The 23,466-nt window shown below is 59.2% G+C and overlaps 1 protein-coding gene across 7 annotated transcripts in view; it reads left to right on the top strand.

The window, feature by feature from the left end:
• The window catches only part of EVA1C (eva-1 homolog C), a 47,119-nt gene extending 33,549 nt beyond the window's left edge, over positions 1–13,570 (top strand). For 2 of the 7 annotated variants that reach the window (XM_053916671.2, XM_053916660.2), the window contains exons 5-8: positions 1,571–1,714; positions 4,324–4,416; positions 5,543–5,632; positions 12,612–13,570. In XM_053916671.2, the coding sequence (XP_053772646.1) occupies positions 1,571–1,714; positions 4,324–4,416; positions 5,543–5,632; positions 12,612–12,988 (704 nt within the window). In that variant the 3' untranslated portion in view covers positions 12,989–13,570. Of the gene's footprint in view, positions 1–1,570; positions 1,715–4,323; positions 4,417–5,542; positions 5,633–6,423; positions 7,337–12,611 lie in introns of those variants that run through there. The other 5 variants (XM_053916674.2, XM_053916676.1, XM_053916680.2 and 2 more) reach the window with 4 other exon arrangements.
• The last annotated feature ends 9,896 nt before the right edge of the window (positions 13,571–23,466 follow it).

The raw sequence follows: 23,466 nt of genomic DNA on the forward strand, positions 1-23,466 counted from the left end.
TTCCTAGTTTTGGCTTCTCTGTGCTTTTGAGGTTTTCAACTACAAACATGCACTTATTTTCTAACAAAAGGAACAATCATCGTTATGTTTTAAAATGTAAGGCTTTTACAAATAATTTTGTAATTCAGACTGTTCCTTCTTCCCAATGCAGGTAGTTTACACAGAAATCGGACCTCCCCTTATAAGTTCTCTTGAGATTGAAGGGATTTTTCAGCTGATAACTGTGCTCGGCTAAGTCCCCAGTTAATAACGAGGCTCCTGAAGGCAGCAAGCATACCCACCACCCACAACGCCAGGTGAAAATGAACTGGCGGAGAGCTCAAAGAATACGTCTTTGTTCCTAGTTAAACTTCTTGTAGCTCTTGGGGCAAATTGAGTTATATAAAAGAATAATTCATTATTGCATTTATAAAATTTTACATATCTAAAAAACGTGCCTTGGAGACCCTCATATTCAAAAACTATCTTCTACCGGACATGAGTTTTATTTCACATTTTAAAAGGTCCATTTTGTGCTCCTTTATGTCAGAGCAATGCAAACTAACAAAACTGGGAAAGGGTCTTAAAATTAATTGGGGGGAAGAGCCTCTTCCCGTCAGCGCACACAGCCCTCGCTGCTGTCTGGGCGGTTCTCCCTTCAATCCCTCTCCCCCCGTGTCCAGGTCTGGGGCTTTACCACTTAATTCTGATCGGGCCAGGTCCACGGACGGCATTCAGTTTAGGCTGCAAGCGGTCCAAGTCCTACAGACCGTCCCGCCATCTAGCGTGAGGCGGCCCGGTGCCCCTGAGGGTGCAGCAGGCGCCGGCGTGGGACACACCAGACATGGCGCTTTGGGTAATAGTCACACTGGCCCACGGGTCAGCTCCTGGTCATGAGGACATGGGCTTAGCAAGAGGACCGAGGTCATGCCCTTGGCCACAGGCAGAGCATCTTCCAGAAGCTCAACCACGAGATTCTCACTCAGGCTGGGAGTGAACAAGAACCACCGATTTCCGCTGTGCCTGGCCGGCGCCTCCCAGAAGGACAGGAAAGGCACTCCCCTTGGGACACAGGAGGGCCAGTCCCGTGAGCATGAAGGGCACCGGCCCCAGACCCCGGGCCCACAGGAGGGAAGGGCGCACAGCCCAGTGGGCGATGCACACTGACAACACAGCACGCCGTAGGGCCACAGCCCCCCGCTGCAGGGCCCAGCCCCCTGGGGCAGCCCCTCTGGGCTCTGGCAGCACTGCCCTTGACCCTTCAGGCCTGGGGTGGGGCAACCCCTCGGCTAGCCCTGGGGTCCCGCTCTGTCCTCTGGGATGCTGCACATCCATTCACACCCTTGTAACCGGTCTCTCTGGAGCCCTTGTGCCATCGCCCACTGTGAGCCTGGGTGGCCTGTCAGGGCCCACTGCTCTCTGTCCTGCCACCTCAGGCACGTGGTAGGGGGCGGGGCTGGGGGGCAGACCCCACAGCGCAGCCGCACAGGCCTCTGGAATGCAGCTCAGCATGTCCATTCCGGGGCGTGGCGCCGCGGTGTGCGGGCCGAGGCGGGTGCACCCTAGAGCCCCCGTTGCCGTGTCCTTTCAGACTGCTTGTCCTACTCAGCGGTGCACGTGCTGTCCCAGCGGTGCTACGGGAGGCAGAGGTGCAAGATCCTCGTCAACAACCACCACTTCGGGAGCCCCTGTCTGCCGGGAGTGAGGCAGCGCCTCGCCGTCACCTACGCCTGCGGTAAGAACTCGCCCGCGGCCGTAGCAGCCAGCCCAGTGCCCTGACTTTGGCAACGGTCACGCCTGCCAGTGGAGAGCCCCCTTTCCTACCCTCCCCTGTGGTGTGTGGCCTTCACCTCAGAGCAGCAGCAGAACCTCCCTCGGTCCAGATGGGTTTCCGAGCCCTTCTAGCCTCAGGTGGGCCGCAGACAGGGAGGTGGGGGAGCAACAGAGGGGCACTGGGCGTCCCTGGGCACAGCGACTCTCGTCTGCGCCCTCAGAGGCTCAGGAATTCACAGGCGCATCACGGGAGGTCACACGGGCACAGTCGTCCCTCCAGCCCTGCTAAGGCCCTGAGTGACGAGCCCTCCGTGCAGCCAGCAGCCCCTGCCCCATGTTGCCGCGGCGCTGGGCCAGCCAGGCCGGTGCTGGCTGTAACCAAGGACACACTACTTGACACTGTTTTTGGTGTCTTGAAATAGAACAATGAAATGCCGGGTCCATTCGATTCCGGTTCTACAAAACTACCTAAATGGAGCCCAGCAGCTCCTTGTTCTCTGAGGCGGGTTCCCAGTTTGTAATCCAGACACGTGGAATTTTGTCTTGTTTTGTTTTTCACGAGCATGAGAGGAAAGGGTGAGAAAAGGCACTGTGACGGAGGACTTGACACCTGTGCTCACGGGAACCCCTTCCCCTGCCGTTTCCCGAGGCCCTGTCCTGGTTTCATTGAGGTATAACTCGAAGATGGTGCCGCTCACCAGCTAGGAAGTGCAGGAAGTGTCGGGTTTAGGGTGGTCACAGAAGGAAGCCCCGCCCCCTTGAGCGGTCACTTCCCGGTCCACCTGCCTCCACCCCAGGCACCCCCCACCTAGCTCTGTCGCTGCGGATCTTTGAAGGTTAACGGTTTTAACGGAGTCACGCCCCGTGTGGTTCTTTGAGACTGGCGCCCCTACTGGGCACGTGTCAGAACTTCATTCCTTTTTATGACCTGGTGATGTCCCGTTGCGTCCCCAGCCTTTCCCATCCCGTTGTCCTCAGCAATGTCCAAGCTCTAACATCAGGCCCAGTGAAGTGACTGCATCCACCTATTTCCAAGTCATAGCACCTGTCCGTCTGTCCTGGGCCTTCCGTGCCCGGCAGCCGTGGGCAGCATGGCGGCCGTCCCGGCTCAGGCTCCCCAGGCCGCCACGGGGTCACTCTCAAGTTCTAGGGCTTTGGGCCCTCCAGCTGAGCGTAGAGGAGGAGCAGGGTGCGAGCCCGCAGATGAGGTGCATTTCCTGTGCCTCCTGGCATGAGGTGAGGGCAGGTTCCGGGGCTGCAGCTTTTCTGAGTGAAAGTGGGTTTCAGGGCCTGGGGGTCCCATTTGAAGGTCTGTGTTCACTCATTCAGTGCGTCGGGGGCATGTTCTGCTTGTTGGGGTTCTGCAGGGAGCTAAGGACTCAGTGGTTTAAAGAAGGCATGGTCCTTGTGTCACGGGTTACCGGGTAGGGGAGAGAGACACTAAACAAACCAGCAGGTGAGTCTGTGGCTACCTCTTGGGGTCGACGCTCTGTTTGGAGATAGCACAGCACTGCGGGGGAAGTTGGGGCTGCCGGGGCCCTGCGTCGGCCTGTGGCTGGTGTGGGTGGCCTCCCTGTGCCCTGGGTTTGTGGCGTCATGGGAAGGGTGGGCCGGGAGCAGGCGGCTGTGGGACGTGGAGGGGACCCAGCAGAGGTGCTGGTGAGGAGGAAGACTGAGGGGGGCTCCCCGATATCCAGGATCAGGCCCTGCTGCTGGGCCAGGGTCCTGAGACCCGTGAGATCGGCTCTCAGGCTCTCTGTGTCCGAATCTTCACCCGCCTTCCAGACAAGGCTGTCACGCTACCCTCCTCGTCTTCCTGCGCTCCCGTTTCATCGCCCTCGGAGGGGCCCAGTCAGACTGATGAAGGGCAAGGGGCTGGCCGGCCATGGGCGAAGGCGGGCGTGGGGCTGGGGGAGGTCAGCAGGGGGCTCTGTGCTGCCACAGTCGTCCTGTGTCACTGCATCTCAGGGACGTTCATGTGCAGAGCTCACAGCGTCATTCATGTACAGTTTACATGCCTGAAATCCACCCATTTAAAGCAAAAACAATTTATTGATTTCGAACCTACTCCCAGAGCTGCGTGGCTCTCACCACGCTGCAATTTTAAAACATTTCCGTGACCCCCAAAAACTCCTCACGCCCATGCTTGGTTGGTCCCCGTGCCCCCAGCCTCCACCTCCCCCCGTCCTAGGGAACCACGAACCTACTCTCCGCTCTACAGTGTGACCATTTCCGACTGTTCCACGTTCACAGGCTCGGATGAAGCAGGCTCTTGGAGCTGTGTTTTTCAGGCTCATCCGTGTCGCAGCGTAAATTGTGTCCTAGTGGGTAGATATCCCATATTTTGTTTATTTATTCTCCAGGTGTTATTTTAAATACTGCGAGACAGGCCTAAGACCTGGGGTATCTGATGCTCACGCAGGTGCCCCTGACACAGGTGCACGCCTCTGACAAGCAGAGCAGTTAATGCGCCGATTTGCAAACTGGTGTTTTAATCTTCTCTCTACACGTTGCCTGTAAAGTGTAGACTGAATGTATAACGTATTGAAAAGGTTTCTTTTTGGTTTTTAGTTCCCAAGCACATACTCACAGCGATCGATCCCGCCGTGGCCGACCCGAAACCTTCCGTGAAGCGGGAAGACAGTGACCACGGTAACGTTTGGGGTGCGCGGCCAGGGCCCCGCGCTACGTGAGGGGACAGCCTGTGCGTGGTTGGCGCACCTGCGTTCAAACGAGGGGTTCCGGGGTGCTGTGGCAAACGGCCACACCTGGTGGCCAACACTTCGTCTTGTTTTTAAACTATATGTAGAATAAGTGCCCCTCCATTCCCCTCTCACTTCCTGAAAAATCAGCTAGAAAAAGGCACCGGTGCAGAAACAAATGTGGGGATTCCACGGCGAGCTCGTTGGAAGGGTGAGCAGTGGGGGCACCGGGCGCCGCAGTCCCCCTCAGGGGCTCACTGGACTGGGCCACAGTGGGGTGGGTATTTGGGTCTTCTGGTCAAAGCCAGGTGGAGTTCCGACCCTTGGGGCTCCTGAGAGAAACCGCCAAGCACCTGTGAAGAGTTTGGGCTTTGGGCGGTGAAGTTTCATTTTGTTACTTTTATCACAGACATGGCGTCTGTTCCTCCTAAATATAAAAAGTGCGCCTGGTGTGGGAAACAGGGAGGCGCCAGGAAATGGAAATCTCGCCTGGCCTCAGGGCTTAGATGTCACTGCCCTCGAGGTCCCACGGCTTCGCCCCACGCTCCGCCTCACCGCGCGCTCTGATCCCACGAACGCCCTGGTCCCCCACAGCAGCGGCCGCAGCCCTGTGCCGCCCTTCCTCGGAGGCTTCGGCCTGTCTGACGTCCCCAGGGTCCCCCGAGCCCCACGGCTGCCCCATCAGCAGCTCCCACACCGTCGCCGAGTGTAACCAGGCACCTGAAATGGAGCCGCCCTGCATGTCGCCATCATTTCCAAAACCAGTCACCCGGCACAGCCGCCTCCGTGAGTGAGGCTGGCCCTCACTGTGCCCCGTGGCTGAGTAAGACATGACTACACGTGGCAAATGCCATCGCCCGCGGGACGGGAAATAAACGTGTTCCCTTCGGCAGGGGGGCGGGTGAGCGGCACCTGAGCTGGAACCAGCTCATTCGAGAAGTCCTAAGTCCCTTTACCGTTTTGCACATTCGGGGACCACTTACCGAACGCTGTCTCTGCTCGGTCTGGTCTGGCCGCTGCGGCTGTGTGTTGTGGCAGCGTGCTGGGAACCGCCGTGCCTGACGGTCTCGCCTTTGTTCGCGCCACAGGTGTGAAGGTCAACCTGAGCGAGTCGAGGGTTCCGAGGAACGAGGGGGCCATCGTCAGCAGCTCTCTGGCAGCCTTTGCTTACATCAGAGGTAGGTTTGGGGGATCGGCGTCTGGGGGGTGCTGTTTGGTCGGTGCACTCAGACAGCTCGGGGAAAACAGCTGTGAGTTTGGCATGGCAGCCGGCGTCCTGAGCTCGGCACCCAGCCCGGCTACCGGCCAGAGAGGGAGCCTCCGTGGAGGGGGCTAGCAGTCAGCCAGAGTCACACTGGGGAGGAGGCGGGCTCCACGGGTATTTTCTGCTTTGAAAAGTAGGACCTGGATGAATGCGCTTCCCAGCTCAAACACGTGGGAAGGGCCTAGCAGGAGTGAATTCCACCCTGAGCTGGGAGAAAATTGAGCCTAAAGATCCCTGAGTAAACAAAACAGGTTGTGCCCTAGGAAGACAGAGTCCCTCTCTGAGTCACTGCTGTTGCTTCTCCTGGTTGCCAAGGTTTCCCTTGGTAACCTCCCCTGCGGGCCAATGGGACGCAGCCCTTTGTAATCTGCAGAGGCAGGCACGCGCTCCAGAGTGGGTGTGTGCTCGCCCATCTGCCCTGGAGCACAGGCCACCGGCTGGCATGTGACTCTGTGGGTTGCGGCAGAGCCCGCCCGACTCTGTCCCAGGAGCCAAACCCCCGGAGGCCTTTGCGAAGCCCACGCTGACAGGATGCACCGAGGTGTCAGCTTCATGGTGTCTGGGAGGGAGGCTATTTCAGGATGTCGTCCTCGGGTGAAACGAAGGTGGGCGGAGACGTCCTCGTTCTGTGCCAGCGTCCCTTCCGAGTTTGCTGAGTGCACGCTCTTCGCCTTCCTCTGAGACACGTCTCCTTCCTACCCACAGTCCCGCATCCTTCTCTTGGACATTGCCCAGTAACCGCCAAAGTTAAGAGATGTCTGGATTTTTATCATCAGAAGCATCCCCATTCTTTCAAAGTCCCTGGACAGCCCCTCCGATCAAAGTTGCCATGAGAACCCTTCAGACAGGGAATGACGGTTCCAGGGGAGTCACAGTGAGACTGTTCACGGGGCTTCTCGGTGGCTCCCCACACCTGCCGGGTCCCCACGGGCTGCCGTGACCAGAAACCTCACACGGGGACCTTAAACAGCAGAAGTTTATGCTCTCACAGTTCTGGAGGCTGGAAGTCCAAGGTCAAGGTGCTGGCAGGGCTGGTGGTGGGCGAGGGTCACTTCCTGGCTTCTGGATGGCCACCTTCTTGCTGTGCCCTCCCAGGGAGAGACAGAGAGAGCTCTCGGGTGTCTCTCTTCAGAAGGACATGAATCCTGTTGGATCTGGGCCACCCTGACCACCTCCTTTAACCTTATTTACCCACCTCCCCCAGAGGTTCTACCTCCATATATAGTCATGTTGGGGATGACGGTCTCACCAATGGATTGGGGACACAATTCGTCCATAGCAATGACGCCGAGAGGGAACTCTGATGCTTGTTCTGCCCATAAGGAAGCCGAGGGTTGGAGATGAGCCATTTGCCTGAGGCCACAGTGTGGGCACCGGCAGGACCCCCGGACTGGGACTCAGCAGGTGGCCAGCCTACGCTCTGGCTTCTCCGGGCAAGAACCTAGCCCTTCGGAACCAGGATGGATGGGGACCTTGCCACCTCCAGCTGTCCGCCCCGGCTCCCTCTGCCTGTCTCCACCCTTGTACTCGCTCCTCGCTCCCAGAGTCTCGGGGCTGATCCCAGCGCCCATCTCCCCACCAGACGTCTGGGGCCCCAAGGGCAGCTTTTGTCACTGTCGTCATCCCAGCATCTAGGACAGCACCAGCACCGTAGATGCACGGCGAGCAGCTCACAGACACTGGATGGCGGTGAATCCTCTCTGGTGTCGTGAGCCGTCCGGGCTTATTGGCAGCTGTGTTGGCTATTTATGGGGACTTAGTTTGAGAGAGATCTATGGACTTCATGGGTTATCGGGTTATCCCCCTCTACTGAGGGGTGTGTGGGCCGCGACTGAGCCGAAACCTCATGTCCCAGAGGGGGAGGCCATCCGTGTCGGCGGTCAGTGACGGAGGTCGCCACAGGAAGCGCACTGGCCAAAACCAAGGGCCTGTGGGTTCCCTGGCCGTGTCGCTCTCTGGGCGGTCACTCTGGGTGTGGCCCCAGCCCTGGCCCCTCACCAGGCAGTGAGCACAGGACGTCTAGTTCTAACAGCCGGCGTCACTGGAGAGGGGGGCTCCAGCCAACTCTCAGACGCACCCCGGCCGTTGAGGGGACGGCCCCTGGGCACTCCGAGGGGAGGAGCCTGCCTGCAGGAGCAGCTGGGTGCCCGGTGAGCCAGGAAGTTCTGGCAAAACCAGCCCAACAGTCGGCAGATTGGGCGAATCCGAGAGGACACTGCCCCAGGTGGGGCTGCAGGTGGCCCTGACGCATTGGTGCAGCCAGGAGCATGCAGGGGACAGCAGATGAGCCACCAAACCCAGAGGCTGGTGGAACGGACAGGAGAATGTCCGGGGCCCCCGAGGAACCATTTCTGTTGGGCCATTTCAAGATCTGGGAGGTGTCCTTTCAGGCGGGTGGATTAACCTTCCCTCCGTATAGACCCCCACGTCCTGCATTCCTTCTAGAATTGAGATCACGTGACTGCAGGGGCTCAGAGAAAAAATCTGAAAATACAGGAATGGAAAGGGTGGTGTGTGTGTGTGTCTCAGGGTCTCTGTGTGTCTCTGTGTCTGTGTCTGTGTCTGTCTCTGGGTCTGTGTGTCTGTGTATGCGGGTTCTCGGAAGGCAGCTTGTGAGCCCCCCTCGCACGGTGCCCACGCAGCCCCGTCTGGAGGGTGCTGTCTGTAACGAGGCGTCTCCCATCACATCTGATTGGAGCTTTATGGACATGTGCTGTGTGTTTACCTCACACAACGTGCCTCTCGTGGCCTTCAGATTCCCATGGCTGCCTGACGGCCTGGGTCTGCGTGTGTCCCAGCCTCCGGCAGAGCTGCTGTGAACTCGGGGTCCCCAGGACCACGGCGGGGAAGCCTGGGGTCGGAGCACCATGTTTTGTTTGACAGGAGCCCCGGGACGTCAGGCAGACCCACGCTGAAACCAAAGTGCAGTGACACCTTCCAAAGTCGGTCACACGATCCCCTGTCGGGGAGGTGATGGGAATGGCGCTGCCCTGTCACCGAGGTGTGGACTCGGGCGTGTTCCCACGGTCCCTGATCTCGGGTCCCGGATGGGCAGTGACTGTCACATCAGCAGCGCTGTTGGGCCGGGTCCCGGGCCCTCACAGGGGGTGGGGGAGCCCTCGCTCTGGCCTCTCAGTGGCTTATTTGGATGCAAATAAACTTGAGCTAGAGTTTCGGTTGGCTCCAGACAGGGGTCCAACGGTCAAGGGGCCTTCAAGGCCACGGCCACCATGGCGAGATTCCTGAGGCTGGTGGGTGAGGCTGGACGGAAACGCACCAGCAACAGCACGGGGTGGAGGTTGTTTAACCACAGGAGACGAACACCTGTGTCCCGGGTGTGGACTCAGAAAAGGGGTCACAACGGCCGGGAGTGGTCCAGTGGCTTCTAAAAACATGCCGTTAGTGTAAAGGCTGGCGCTGTGGGGGGAGCCAGGGCCCGAACTCTGGTCCCAGCCATGGGGTGGCTTTGGACCATGGGAGGCGCTGGGCCTGCCCACCTGAGTTGTCCCCTCCAACATCCAGTGACTCTGCGACGGTAGGCATATCGGTGCAGGTGACTAGAAAGCCTTGTTCCAAAGGGCTGGCCCAGGATCCCCCTTGGGCCCTGGATTGCTGGATCTCAGTGGGCTCAGTGTGGGTGAGGCCGGAGGGTGACCGCTTGGCCAGGGGTGCACTTGAGCCGAGAGGCACCTGGGGGCCCATGAGTGCACTGCTCTCCTCCCAGCAGAATCCAGACACTCAGCTCCCAGGAGAGGAGGGGGAGAGGACGGCAGGCAACTCACATTACGGGGTGCTACCCACAGGGTACCCCCACCCTGAGTGCTTGAGCCCCTGGCCCCCTTCACACACTCCAGGGCGCCTCGTGAGCCCCGCTGGGTCCCGGGCCCTGGGGATCTGGCGAAGACAGGAGGGGTCGGCCCCTCCCTCCTGACGCTGGCATCCTGTGGGGCCAGAAAGGATGGACACGCTCGTCGATTCATCCGTGATTCAGGGGCATCTAAGACACTACAGGACCAGGGGACCCGGCCCAGGCTGGGGCGGCACAGACGGCTGGATGAAGAGGCAGGAAAGAACACCCCAGGCAGACGCACCAGCACGTGCGGAAGCCCCACGGCGCAAAGCCTCTGGCCCCTGTGGGGAGTGGGGAGAGGCCAGTGTGGAGGGAGGGAGAGCAGGGGCTGGGCCAGGTGGACGCTGGGGAGGGGGCGGGACCAGGCTACAGGACAATGCGAGGAGCCGGCTGTGCTTTTAAAGAGCCCGTGCTGCCACCGCTGTGCAGGGGAGGGGGGTGGAAGGAGAGAGCTGAGCAGTGAGAGGCAGGGGGCTGTGGGGCATGGAGGACACAGCAGCCGCTCCCTGACAGCCGCTCCCTGGGAGACAGTCAGTCACAGCAGGCAGGCTCCCGGACGACTGCTGTCAGCAACACAGAACACGACCATCTCCACATGTGAGAAAAGGCCCCGCGACCCAGCAGAGGAAAGAGTGGGCGTGGCGGGAGCCAGCGTTTCGAGAAGAGGGAAGATGGCCATCTGAAGAGAGGAGCGGGGTTGGGGGGACTCGGGATCAGGGGGACGCAGGTTAAGACCATAGTAAGATACCATCCCGTCCCCGTGACTCGAAAGGAAGGTCATGTCCGCCAGCCGGGTGCTGAGGAAGATGAGCGGTCCCAGCCCCTCACACGCACCAGCCACTTTGGAAGCCACTGGGGCCATGTTTCCTAGAATCCACCCAGCTTACAACTTCCCCCGAGGGCCCTCCTGGGCCGATTCCCAAGAGAAATGCTTGCTCAGGAGCCCCAGGGGCACTTGCAAGAAAGGACACAGGTCACGGCTGCCGCGCCCACGAGACGGAAACCGGGCACCAGCCCAGATGACCCCGGCAGGGGCGAGGGAATCGACCACGCCACAGTCAAGACCAGCGGCCCCCAACCTTTTGGGCACCAGGGGCCCGTTTCATGAAAAACGATTTTTCCTCTGATGGGGGCACAGGAGGCAGAGCTCAGGTGGTAATGCTGCGAAGCTTCACTCGCTGGCCCGCCGCTCACCTCCTGCTGTGTGCCTGGGTCCTAACCCGCTACAGACCAGTACTGACATGCGGCCCGGGGGGGGGGGGGGTTGGGGACCCCTGGCCAAGACGATGAAGGCGAACGAGGCAATGTCACGTTAAGTGAAAACTAACCACCACCCCCGGCAAGGGTTTAGAAACAGAGCGATGCAATGACCTAGATTGAAGGGCGAGCAGGGCGGTAATGACCACGGGTTCAGGGGGTTGTTACCTTGGCGGGGGTGCTGGGGGAGGAGGAGGAGGAGGCCCAGGCCGGACACGGGCGTGGTCTCACTCCCGCATCTCAGGTCTCAGTCTCGTGCCGGGTGCTGCTGTGGAACGGTGTCCCAGGTGCCAGCGCCTCCTGTCCTCACGCTGCCACCGCCCCCAGAAACGAAAGGCCCTTCCTTCGTTCACAAAGGAGGCGCGTCTCCATTTGACCAAGGCTCCAAAATGCCCCGACACGTGGGGAGCCTCTGCTGTGATGAATGGCGTGCTGGCCGGCCAGGCCGGCGCCACGTTTGGACCCGACTCCGGTGTCCTGAGGACGGCGACCGTGTGGTCGGGCGTGGCAACAAGGGAGGCGTCTGCGTCAGGGGCGCCTCGGCAACAGGAGCTGCAAGTGCGGACGCCCAGTGGGGAGGTTCCAAGTTTCAGGAAGATGCCGTGTCCCACGTAGGTCCTCCATGTCAGGCCGCTGGACCTTTGACCGGGCCCCAAAGTCAGCGTCCCCCAGGCGCTCAGGCTGCGGCCTGGATCTCCAGCCTTCGCTGTCCGCGGGGAATGAACCAGGTCCACGCAGCTGAGCTGGGCTGGGCTGAGCAAACGTCGGGGTCCCGCACGTACTGCCACAGGCCGTCGCAGCTCCGGCCTGGCTCTCCTTGAGGAGGCCGACTGACCTCGAGATGGCTTCCCCTGGGCTGCAGCTTCCACCTCTGTATCTGGGTCAGCCACCCACGCCCACGGGCCCACGCGTCCTGGCTCGTGATTAGAGCGCAGGGCACCTGTGTCTGCTCGCCGCCACAGCTGCAGGGCTGAGTCGCTGAAGCACAGATTGTGGGGCCCCCCAGGCCTGACACGCTCCCAGTGCCCCTCCCAGGGAGCATCGGCCAATTCCTAACTCGTGTTGGGGAGGTTCGCTGCATCACTGCTTCCCAAAGTGGGGGTGCTGACACGGCAAGGGGGCGCAGCTGAGAAACAGGGAGAGCTACGGTCCTCTCCGTACAGGGTTAACGGAAAGGTCGGACTCACTTGAGGACTCAGACCAGGGTGCACGGAGCAAATTAGCGTTACTTCTATTGCTCTTTGTCGTGCACTCATTTGGATGGAGGAGAAACTACCAGAACTTTTATTTGTATTGGCCGTTTAACCTAGAAGACATGAAGCCCTGCTTACATCTATTTAACATTGATACTTACACCCATGTTTAAATTTTGAATATAAATTAGCTTTTCCTAGTTTACTCCTGCTGATAGCTACCAGTTCACTGAACGTCTCCTCTGCGTTGCTGGGTGTGCCAATAGCTTTTCGGGAGGGAATTCCTTTCATCCCGACTCCCCTGTGAGAAGAGGGAGCTGTTAGCCGCATTCCACGGCGGAGGAACCTGCGCCAGGGAGAGGTTACGTGACTTGCTGAAGTCGCACAGCGAGGAGCGGCAGACCTGAGTCTGAACTCGGGCTCCTCCGGGTCCCTCTGCTCTGTGTCCTACCGTATACATACGTGCATTGACATGTGTGCCACACAGCTTTTGTAATCGGGGGGTCGGGGCGCGAGGTGGGGGTGTCCCTGGGCCTCTGGCAGGGCCTGCCGCCCCTCCCAGCTGCTGACTGACCTGTTCTCTCGCCCCGCAGCGCACCCCGAGAGAGCCGCCCTGCTGTTCGTGTCCAGCGTCTGCATCGGCCTGGCCCTCGCGCTGTGCGCCTTGGTCCTCAGGGTGCCCTGCGCCAAGGACTGGCGGGAGCTGCAGCGGGCGCGGGAGCGCCTGGTGCCAGGCGGCGACGAGGCCACGGAGGACAGCGAGGACGCAGACCGGGAGGAGGACTCTTCCGACTCGGACTTCCCCGGGGAGCTGCCGGGGCTTGGCAGGACTCCGCAGCCCGCATGCTCGTCCATCGAGGCTGCGGAGCTGGCCGAGAGGATTGAGCGTCGGGAGCAGATCCTGCAGGAGATCTGGATGAACAGCGGTTTGGACGTGTCGCTGCCAAGGAACGTGGGGGCCTTCTGCTGAGCACCGGACGCGCCTGGTGCCTCGCCCCTGGTCCTGCCTCACCTGTACCTTCTGTGAAGGAGCCTTTGTCACTCGTCCACACCTGGGGAAGCCAGAAAGGGGCCTTTCAAACTGTTTACAGCACACTTCCAAACAAACGCAGCTGGAGGGTGTTGCTGTCGGCTGGGCTCACCCCCAGTGGTGTCTGCACACCGACACACTCCCAGTTCACGCTCCCGGGCGCCGCCGTCACCAGCTCGTGTGAATTCGATCCCTTCCTCCCCGCACAGCCTCCGCGGATAGTGTCGGCCTCCCCGTTCCACCGAGGTGCAGGCAGGGTGTCCCCACGTCCGCCCGGTGAAACCACAGCTGCTTGCGGCACAGGGCACTGTCCCACCGCACGGCCACTCGAGGGTGCTCCATCAGCACAGGGCGGCCAGATGCTTCGTGGACGGCAAGAAGACACGGATTTCAGGGTTCTGCATCGGCCGTGGCCACTCTACTCCGCCCGTGGCTCACAGGCAGCCCCAGCTCCTCGGGAATGAAGGGAACTGACTGTGTTCCAATAAAACTTTATTTATGCACATTGCCGTCTGAATTCATTTTCACACAGCGCATGTTATTCCTCTTTCAGCCTCAAATACTTACTGTCTTGCGCTTTACAGAAAAAGGTTGCCAACTCCTGGTGTGGAAGTTAAAACCTTGGGGTGTCACAGAAATCGGGTCCTGCCCCATGGCGGGGGGGAGGGGGGCGGTGCAGGAGAGGGAGCGGGAGCAGAAGGAGTTGATGTGATGAGCCTGAGGCTCCGGTGGGAGAGCCCCGTCCCTTCGCCCCTTCCTGGACAAGAGGCTTACAGCTGGGGGCCCAGACGGTAAAATGATGGCATTGGGTCTCTGTCCCATGCCAGCTCTCCCAGCCCGATCTTACTCGTCACCATGTCCACCCGCACACAGGGGTGTGTGGATGAGGAGGGGAGGCTGGCGGGTCAGGTACTGGGCCCAGGTCACAGGATGGGAAGTGCCAGAGCCGCTCACCAGGAGGTGGCCAGGAAATGCCAGCGGCCTCCTCCAGAACCGAGGGGCAAGAGAGATGGGGAAGAGCTTCTCTCGCAGCCCCCAGGTGCCGCGGGGGAAGCAGAGGAGGCCAGGTGTGGGGTTGGACTCTCGTGTCTCAGCAGCCGGCCCAGCGGCCCAGACTAGGGTCGGGGGCTGCAGTTTCGTGGGCTGTATTCAGTTTGTCTGAGCTCATGGGAGCTGCTGTGACAAAACTCCTGCTATAAATCTCCCACAGTTCTGGAGGCGGGAAGTCCGAGCGCGAGGGCCTGGGAAGTCCAGAGTCTGGTGAGGCCTGGCGTCCGTGTTCACAGACGGCCATCGTCTTGCTGCATCCTCCTGAGGCTGGAGGCCAGAGAGGTCAGGGGGTGGGGCGTCTCTCTAAGGGCACTAACCCCATGCATGGGGGCTGCAGCCTTGTGACCCGGTCACCTCCCAAAGGACCCACGGCCCATCGCTGTCACTTTGGCACTAGGACCTCACCTGCTGCGCCTGGGTCCCTGGCTGCAGACTGAGCGTGGGCTCCGCCCAGGGCTCCGGCACCTGGCTCTGAGCATCTCCGGGAGGCACACACCCTGCTGCTTCCACACTGCGGGTCCCGGAAGCCCTGTGCAGGGAGGCCAGCCCTGTGGGGGGAGGTTTGCCCACGTCGGCACCTCGGTGACCTGCTGCGCGCTGACAGGAGCCCCCTTGGGGCTGGGACTGCTTTGCAGATGCCAGGGTTCGCTCCCTTCTCAGAGAGAAGCACGTCCAGGGACCAGCAGGCACGGGCCCCTGGCCACATGTGCTCATCTGCGCTGACACCCTCACAGGGACCCTCGAGCCACACGGGCTTGCTCTTCGTGGGTCCACTCACAAAGTTTGCCACAAATGCCGCGAATGCATTTTCTCTTCTTTATGGTTTTCTTTTTTTTTTTTTAAATCCTCACCCAAGAGCACTTTTTCATTGCTGTCAGAGAGAGAGAGAGAAAGAGAGAAACATCAATCAGTTGCCTCTTATATGCTCCCTGACCAGGGATCGACCCCACAACCCAGGCAGGTGCCCTGACCAGGGTTCGAACCCACAACCCTTTGGTCTGTGGGATGGTGGTTCAGCCAACTGAGCCACCCGGCCAGGACCCTTATGATTTCCTTGATACCATTTTCTTTTCTCGGGTTTGCTTCATTGTAAAAAACACAGTATATAGTACAGATGACACACAAAACGTGTTACTCCACGGTCCGCGTGTCTACCAGTAAGGGTTCCCATCAACGGTAGCCTGCCAGCTGTTAAGTTGTTGGGGAGTCAAAAGTTACAGGCATATTTCCAACAGCATGAGGGGCCAGCGCCCCTAGACCCCCCACAGCTCAAGGGTCAGCTGTAATACAATGCAGAGGCCAGCTCCTCTGCCGCAGGGGTCACATTTCAAGTGCTCAGCACCCCTGGCCAGTGGAGCCTGTCTCGGGCAGCTGCCCTGCTGGGCGGTGCTGAGCCAGTGTGCTGAATTGTGATGAAGTGGAGGGTCTTCTGCCTGGGCCTCACCGACCCAGGGCACGATCAGACAGGCAGGCCCGGGACCACCTGCTCCTTCCATGGCTCACCTTCCTGGGGGTGGCCCCGAGTGCCCCCAGTCTCCAAGGCCTGAGGTCGGTCCTCCTGGAGTGCCCGGGTGCGCATGCCCCAGAGCTGTGGCCTCCCCTTTGAGAGGGGACTCAGGGGCTCAGCACCCCCTATCCTGAGGGGGGCCTAGCCTCCCACCTCGGCCTCTGATTCTTGCAATAGATTTTAGCTCGCTGAGCTCCACCCAACGAGTCTTAATTTCTTGGAAATAACCAAATTACAGGTAAATTCTGTCAGAGAAATAAAAATTGCGCTCCCACAGCGCACGACTCCCACGGGTGCTTCAAGATGCAATTACCACGGCAAAGCAGATGTCTGTCAAGGGCCTGGCAATTCTTTCTAGCAGAGCACTTCTTGGGAAGGTTCCGGATCTTTGCTTGGCGGTTACTCCCAGCCTGACTGCATTCCTTTCGGATGGAGCCAGCAGAAATCTCCGCTGGGAGTTTATCTCGAGGTGGAAATGCCACCCCCCTGCTGTGGGGTGAACTGCCCATGGGACTGTGAGCTTGGGCGGCAGGGCTCGGCGGACAAAGAGAGGAAAGCCGGTCACTTCCGGCGGGGACACATTTTAAGTCCCGGCACTTTCTCCGTTCCAATGCGTGACTCCACGGATGGAGTCCTTTCAAGAGAAGAAAAATAGGCCTTGTCATTTCCTCTCGTTTCAAAGACCAAGTCCAGCCCGGGAAAGACTGGGGCAGGAGGGAGGGACGTGGGTCCCGATGACTGGACGCTGACCTGGAAAACTCCTGCTCCACATCCGAGGAAGGGAGGGGCGGCACGCAGAGGCCAGTGCCAAAGCCTGACGTGGCCTCCCTAACGGAGAAAAAGGACAATGGTCCCCACTTGTTACAATGAACCAGCAAGAGCGCGTGTCACTAACCTACAAAGAATTTGCCAGCCCAGGGAGTTGCCTCCCGGCTCGGAGCTGCTGGACTTCCTTCCTCAGATCCTGACCTTGGCCTGCAAAGCCACAGGTCCTGGGACAGCGGGGTCCTGGGACAGCTCGGCCTGGGCTGTCGGCAGAGGGGACCCACAGGCCGTCAAGCAGGGGTTCCTGTTGAGTGAGTCGGGCCCACATCACTCCCTTCACGTGCGTGAACAACTTTTCTCCTTGAGGGTGTTGGGGAAAAACTCCAGCTGTCCTGGGAAGCTAATAGGGAAGATGTGGTGTGCTGTGCCTCTACGGGCAGTAGACTGTTACTAGCTGGAACGTGGGAAGGATGGGCTGACACGTGGATGATGGTGTCACTCACGCAGAAAAAGGCGGCTCCACATAAAGCGGTATTTCGCCCCTGACACTCGCAGGCCTGGGCAGCGCAGTCTCGGAGGCCACATGGCCAAACCTTGACAAGTTTCGTGACACAAAAAAGGTATATCAAGTATGTTCTTTCCTACCTTGACCAATGTACCTTGATAATGACCTTGAAGACCAAGTTCGAACTTAAAATCCTCAGTCTCTGCAGGGTCTGGGGCCAGGATGTGGCTGCGTGGGGACAGATGGGGACAGTGGCCTCTTCCCACCTGCCTCTGTCCCTTTGTGTGAGGGGCCTCACTTCCACATGTGCAGGGGGCGACACAGACCAAGCGCCCATGCCTGGCCCTCCCAGCCCCCAAACAGCCCCTACTCCTTCGACACAGTGCGGGGCCAGGGGCGTGCATGCCAGCCTCAGGGACAGACGCCAGGAGGTGACCGTGTGGGCCCCAATCTTGGCTGCGTGCTGGACGGCTGAGTGATTGCCTTCCTGGCCAGTGTCAGAATGTTTTAAATGTCTGTCTCCATGAGTCCATCGCTCATACTTTCTCTGAAGAGGGGGTACGTGGGGCGGAGCTGAACCTGGGCCTCCAGTGGACGCTCCCCCAGCTGCTCCCCAAAATGCCCGGCTTCCTCCTCCCTCACTGGCCTCCTGCGGACCTGGGCTGCTACCCTCCCGCCTGCCCGCCCCGTAGTCTCCGGTCTGCAGGATGGAGGCAAGGCCGGCCACAGCTCTCGGGGTTGTGGGGAGGGGTCGCGGGGAGGGGTCACCGGGAAACAGAGGAAAATGGGGCCTCGAAGAGGTACGAGGTCAGAGAGAGAGGAGGAGCTTTCTGGCCCACAGAAGGAGCACTGAGGGGCTTCAGGGCTGAGACATTTGAAAGACTCTTCCTTCTTGAAGTTGTCCTGGGCGTCCTGTCCCTGGGAGCTGGGATGTCCCCTCCTCCACTGCCGCACAAGTTCCCAGCAGCCCCGGAGGCCCTGCTCGGTCACCGCTTCTCCTCGACCTTTCCAGATTCCCCTTTGAATGCTGACGCTCTCTTCTCTCCGACCTGTCCCCTGCCCTCAGGGAGTTCGCACAGCCAGGGATGGCAGGCAAGAGCAACTGGAAGAGTTCTCAAAGCCCTGGGCGGGAGAGTGCGTCAGGGCAGGCGGCCGTTGCCGCAGCTCAGTCTGTGCCGGGGACCGGCTCAGCGTCGCCCAGGGGTGCTGCTCACCATGGAAGCCGCGGGGCCGGGGCCTTTCTGTGTGGGGTTTCACGGTTGCTCCTTCCACGTTTTACTTGTTGTAGGTCTATTTGTATTTTTTCTCAGGCTCGGTAGTGTGTATCTTTGAGGAATTTGTTTCATCTAAGTTGCCTAATTTGTTAGCATGTAATTCTCCATGGTTTTCTCTTACAATTTTTAAAATTCTTTACGGTGAGCAGTAAATGTCGCCTTTTACTCTGGCTCCAGTAAGGTGAGTCTTACTTCCCTCCCTCTGTCTGTCTCTCTGTCCCTCTCTGTCTGTCTCTCTCTGTCCCTCTCTCTCTCTCATCTAGCTGAAAGTTTGCCAATTTTGTTGATCTTTTCCAAGAACCAACTTTCGATTTTACTCCTTTCTCTATTGTCTCTCTATTATGTTTCATTTATTTCCATTATTATTTCTCTTTTTTTGTTGCTCTGGGTTTAGTTTGCTCTTCTCTTCCTAGATTCCTACGGTAGAAGGTCATGTTATTTATTTGAGATCGGTCTTTTAAAATACAGGCATTTATAACCACGAACTTCCCCCCACGCACGGCCTCAGCAGCAGCTCACGAGTGTGGTATGTTGGTTCTGTTTTCGTTCATCTCAAAGTATTTTCTCATTTCCCTAGTGCTTTCTCCTTTGACCCATTGGTTATTTAAGAATTAGTATTTAATTCCCGCATACTTGTGAATTTCCCCAAATTCCTTCGTTGTTGATTTCTCACTGAACTCACTGCACTCAGAGGACAGGCTTTGCACGGTTTCAGTCCCTGGAGGTGTGTCGAGAGTGTTTTCCCGCGTCCGTGTGGCCTGTGACGGAGAACATCCCGCGTGCTCTGCACAGAACGTGTGTTCTGCTGTGTGGGGTGCGTGTGCGACAGGCGTGTGTTAAGTCTGGCTGGTCTGCCGTGCTTTTCACGCTGCGCACAGGGCAGAGGGAGGTGTGGAAGCGCCCGACCGTTGCTGCTGGATTTGAACACCGGTGCCTGTTTCTCCCCTCGGCTCTGTCTCGCTCTGTCTCACTCACTGTGCGACTCTGTTAGTTGCATATATGTTGACGATTGTTCTGTCTTCCTGCTCAATGGGTCCTTTCATTGCCACAAACTGTCCCCTTTCTCTCTAGGAGCAGTGTCCGTGCTACAGGTGACTTTGTCGGCCGTCAGCGCCCCAGCTATGGTTTCACACTTTGTCTCTTCACCTTTCGCTTTCCACCTACTTGTGTCTTTGAGTGTAAAGCGTGTCCCCCGTTCACAGCACACGGTCAGGTCCCGGGGTTTCAGTCCGGCCTGTCCGCCTCCACCTTTGGTGGAGCTGTTCCGTCCATTCCCACTCAATCTCACGGTCGCTGGTGCTGGACACGCACCTGCTGTGTTGCCTGCCGGTCCCCGGACCACTGGCGACTACTTGGTTCTCCGTTTCCTCTCCGCCTCCTTCTGTCCTGAGTGGGAGTGTCCTAGGGTGCGGCTTGCATTTCCTAACAGATGTCTTTTCTGAGTGTGTTGCTCCGCGTGAGCGTCTGCTTCCCCCGCAGGCCACACCTTCCCGATCAGAGCCCACTCCCGCCCTGCTTCCTCTGCTGCGCCCTGTCTGCGGCTACACGTGCCATGAACTGCAAACCCGCCGCTGGAGGCGTCGCGGCATATGCCGTCGTGTCTCTGACAGAAGCCCACGAAGAAGCCCAGATACATTCCTCTCGCCTTTAAATATCCATCCCCAGCTCAGGTCTCTTTATTTCTTCTTCTGGGTCCAAGCTGCCGTCGACGACACTTCCTTCCTGCAGTATAACTTCATTCCCGCCCACGCCCTCTGTCTCTCTGCCGTGAAGACATTGCCTTTATGCATGCTGCAAGCCCAGGTGGTGACTGATAGGGGGTGTGGAAGGCTGTCCGGGGCACGCCTGGTCGGCCCTGGGCAGTGGAGGGGAAGCCAGCTGGGGACAGAGACGGCTGGGGTCCTGGTGGCTCCTAGCACCCCCGCACACACCACACAGGCCTCTCCGGTGCATGGCTGCCGTGCTTACGGAGGCTCCGTGCCAGGACGCGGGCCAGCACCAGGAACATGAACACGAAAGCAGCCACGTCCTCCTCCTCCAGTGGTTCCCCGTGTGGCTGTCCACGGCTGCCCTCGGCTCGTTTGAGGCTCTCTAACCCCTGGGGCCGCGAGCCACAGCCCTGGCCTCCACTCTATGCTTCGTCAGTCCTGGAGGTGACAGGTGGCTTCCAGCAGGTGGAGAGCTGGGCTGGGACATTGGGTGTCATTTCACCATCTCTCTAGAGCCCCACCCAAGGTGCCATGTGTGACTCTTGGAGTGACGCTCTCTGAAGCTGAATCGACAGGACATCGGGTCCCCTGGGCTGGTTGGGTGGGGATTTTGGGGCACTCACCCCATCCACAGTGACCTTGGCTAGGGTGGGCTGCCATCCGTCCTTGTTTGCTGCGGACACAGGACCCTCGGTGCTGAATCCAGCGTGTGGTCGCGGGCAGTGGGACGGGCGGGCGCCCTGACCTTCGCCTCCCTCGGACGGCACCCAGCTGCACCTGAGGCTGCGGGGGAGGAGGGTGACGCCCCAGTAGCCAGGCCTCCCTCTCATCTTCCTTAAAGCCGTGTCTCTGGAAATATTATAGCATCTGCTCCTTCTCATTGTATAAGACTTGTTGAAAAACGGCCATTCATTTCTAAATCCCTCTTTTCAGTCACTTCTAATATTCTTTTAAAAAAAGAGACAGAGAAGGCGCCCAGGCCGAACACTTCACAGACTTGGCCCAAACCCAAAAGGGAGTATCTACTTCAGCGGATTCACTCGGGGTCCAGAAAGTCAAGTGCACGAACAGAAGACACACCTCTCCAGCCTCGACTCATGCCCTTTCCTGCACTGGGATGGCGCGGAGCCGGGACCTGTCAGGTGACACCTTCTGTGCCCCCAGGAATGTGACCGTGGGAGGAAAGAGAGAGTGTGGCTCTCCGGACCGCCAGCCGCTCGGTGCTGGGAGGGTTCTGTCTGTCGGCCCCGCCCCGGTGGGGTCCGTCTTGTCCCCCGTGAGTCTTCCCAGTGGTGGTGGTGGAGGGGGAGGGGCTGCTTACGTTCTCCTTCACAGCATGGCGGGCACCGTGCCCTGACTGGGGGGGGGGTGGCGTGCCTGCATCTCACACAAGGTGCCTTTGGGGGCAGGGGGTGGGGCGGGGGATCCATCGATGCCCCCGAATCCCAGCCGGTCGACACCTACACGGAGCTCGGCAGCCTCGGCTCCCCGACCGCCCTGTGCTAGGGCCACGGCGGGGGCTCTCTGCTCTCACTTGCTCGTGTGCTCGTTTTCTCCCCCGGCAGGCCATCTGCTGTGGGAGGCCCAGCAGGACTCACACGTCTGTGTGTGCGTCTGTGTGCCTGGGTGTGGGTGTGTGTACCCACACACCTGTGCACATGTGTGCGCATGGGCTGGCAGCTGTGCCCGTGTGTGCGTGTGTGTCTCCCGTCCTGAGACCTGCATTGCAGTGTGGCTGTCCCATGTGGCGCCGTCCCCTTGGCCGGGTGGTTATGGACATTTGAACAGAGGCCGCCAGCAGGGCGTCCATAAGCGGGTGCTGGCTTCAGCTGGCCTGGGTTCAAATCCCGTCTCTGCCCCTTGGTGGCTGCATGGCCTTGAGTGGCTGGTTTGGCCCCTTGTCCTCCGTTCTCTCCTCTGGAGAATGTGGCCACAGCCGTGCCACGGTGGAGGGCTGCTGCCAACAGTCACTGCGGCCTGAAGTGCACAGGCCAGGCCTCAGGGCGCCCAGGAACCTCACGTGGTGCAGAGGGCACGGGGAGGGCCACACCCCTCCTGTCGCGTCCACAGGGGTCACTGCTCCCAGGCCCCGGAGCATCCGTCTTTATTTCTCTCTCTGAACAAACGGTTGCGTGGTCTTGCTCCGCCTAGGGCTCGGGGTGTTTCCCTGTGTGGTTCGCAGTGACGCATTCACGCAGCCCTTTCTGATGCGCAGTCCAGAGGTTTCCCACCGTTTGCTACGACGGGGTCGCTCGGTGTCGGGGACTGAATGGTGGCCCCGAAGGTATCGGCCCCGATTCCTGGAGCCGGGAAGTGTCACTTTATAAGGGGAGACATGGTCACACCAGAACCCTTGTGTGAGGAGAAGACCTGGGCGCAGTCGCAAGTGTCCTTAGAGATGCGGAGGGAGAGGGACGCAGGGAGAAGGGGAGGCTCCCAGAGGGGTGATGGGAAGCTGGGGGAGACACTGGGGTGCTGGCAGCCCCCCAGAGGCTGGAAGAGGCAGGACAGAGTCTCCCCGGAGCCTCCAGAGGGAGCCCGGCCCGCTGGCCCCTGGTTTTGACCCAGGGATGCTAACTAGACTTCTGGCTTCCGAACGGAGAGGAGGAACTTCTCCTGTTTAAGCCAAGTCTGTGGGAATGCTTTCCAGCAGCCGCGAGACTCGAGTACGCCAGGCAGCTTTAAAACGCAAACCTGCCCGCGCCAGCGAAGGCACCTGGAGGACAGGGGGCTGCAGGGGACCGTGAGGTGACAGGGTGTTGTTATTTCTGCAGCAACAAAGCACATTCAGCGCTTGCCCTGTCGCCCTCGCGCTTTTCAGGTGAAGCCGCAGGTGCGCGTCTGAGGACGCAGGTGAATTCGCTCACCTGTGTCCGCGGTGAGTGTGGTGCTGGGTGTCCCTTGTTTCTGCCGTACGGACACGGTGCCCTTCGTGTCACGGGTCCCTTAGAGCTGGCCTTTTCTTTGTTTTATTGACTTATCAAATGGGCATTGATTCATCAAATATCTTCACGGCATTTATGGAAATAACCGTAAGATATTTCTCTTTCGACCCATGAAAGCAGTATGTCACATGAACATTTCCTAAGGTGGAAATAGTCCCGCATCCCTAAAAATCCACGTTCTTGGATACGGCATTTTTAAATGTGCTGTTGAATCCAAAAATAACCAGTACAAAATAATCAATTGGGGAATTCTTTTCTTAAATCAAGTGGGATGGCTCTGGCTCATAGGGTCCTGTAGGTCTCAGGTGTACGTTTCTGTGGTACCTCGTCTGCTTGTTGCTCTGGGTGCCCACCACCCAGCGTCAAACCATCCCCCATGGCCATGTACTTGGCCCCTTCACCCTTTATTACCCCTCTACTGCCCTTCGGGGCACCACCTTACTGTTGTCTGTCTGTGTCTGAGAGCTTCCGTCTGGTGTCCCACATACGAGTAGAGTCACTCAGCGTGACACTCCCAAGGCCCATCTGCACTGTCGCAAATGGCGGTACTTCGCCTTTTCTCACGGCTGAGCAGCGTTCACCGCCCATACACGCAACACGTCTTCTCTGCCCGGTCCTCTGCCGGAGGGCACTCTGGCTGCGTCCACGCCTCGGCTCCCTGTC

Source organism: Desmodus rotundus, chromosome 2, assembly GCF_022682495.2.
Source record: "Desmodus rotundus isolate HL8 chromosome 2, HLdesRot8A.1, whole genome shotgun sequence".
In the NCBI taxonomy this organism is placed as follows: domain Eukaryota; kingdom Metazoa; phylum Chordata; class Mammalia; order Chiroptera; family Phyllostomidae; genus Desmodus; species Desmodus rotundus.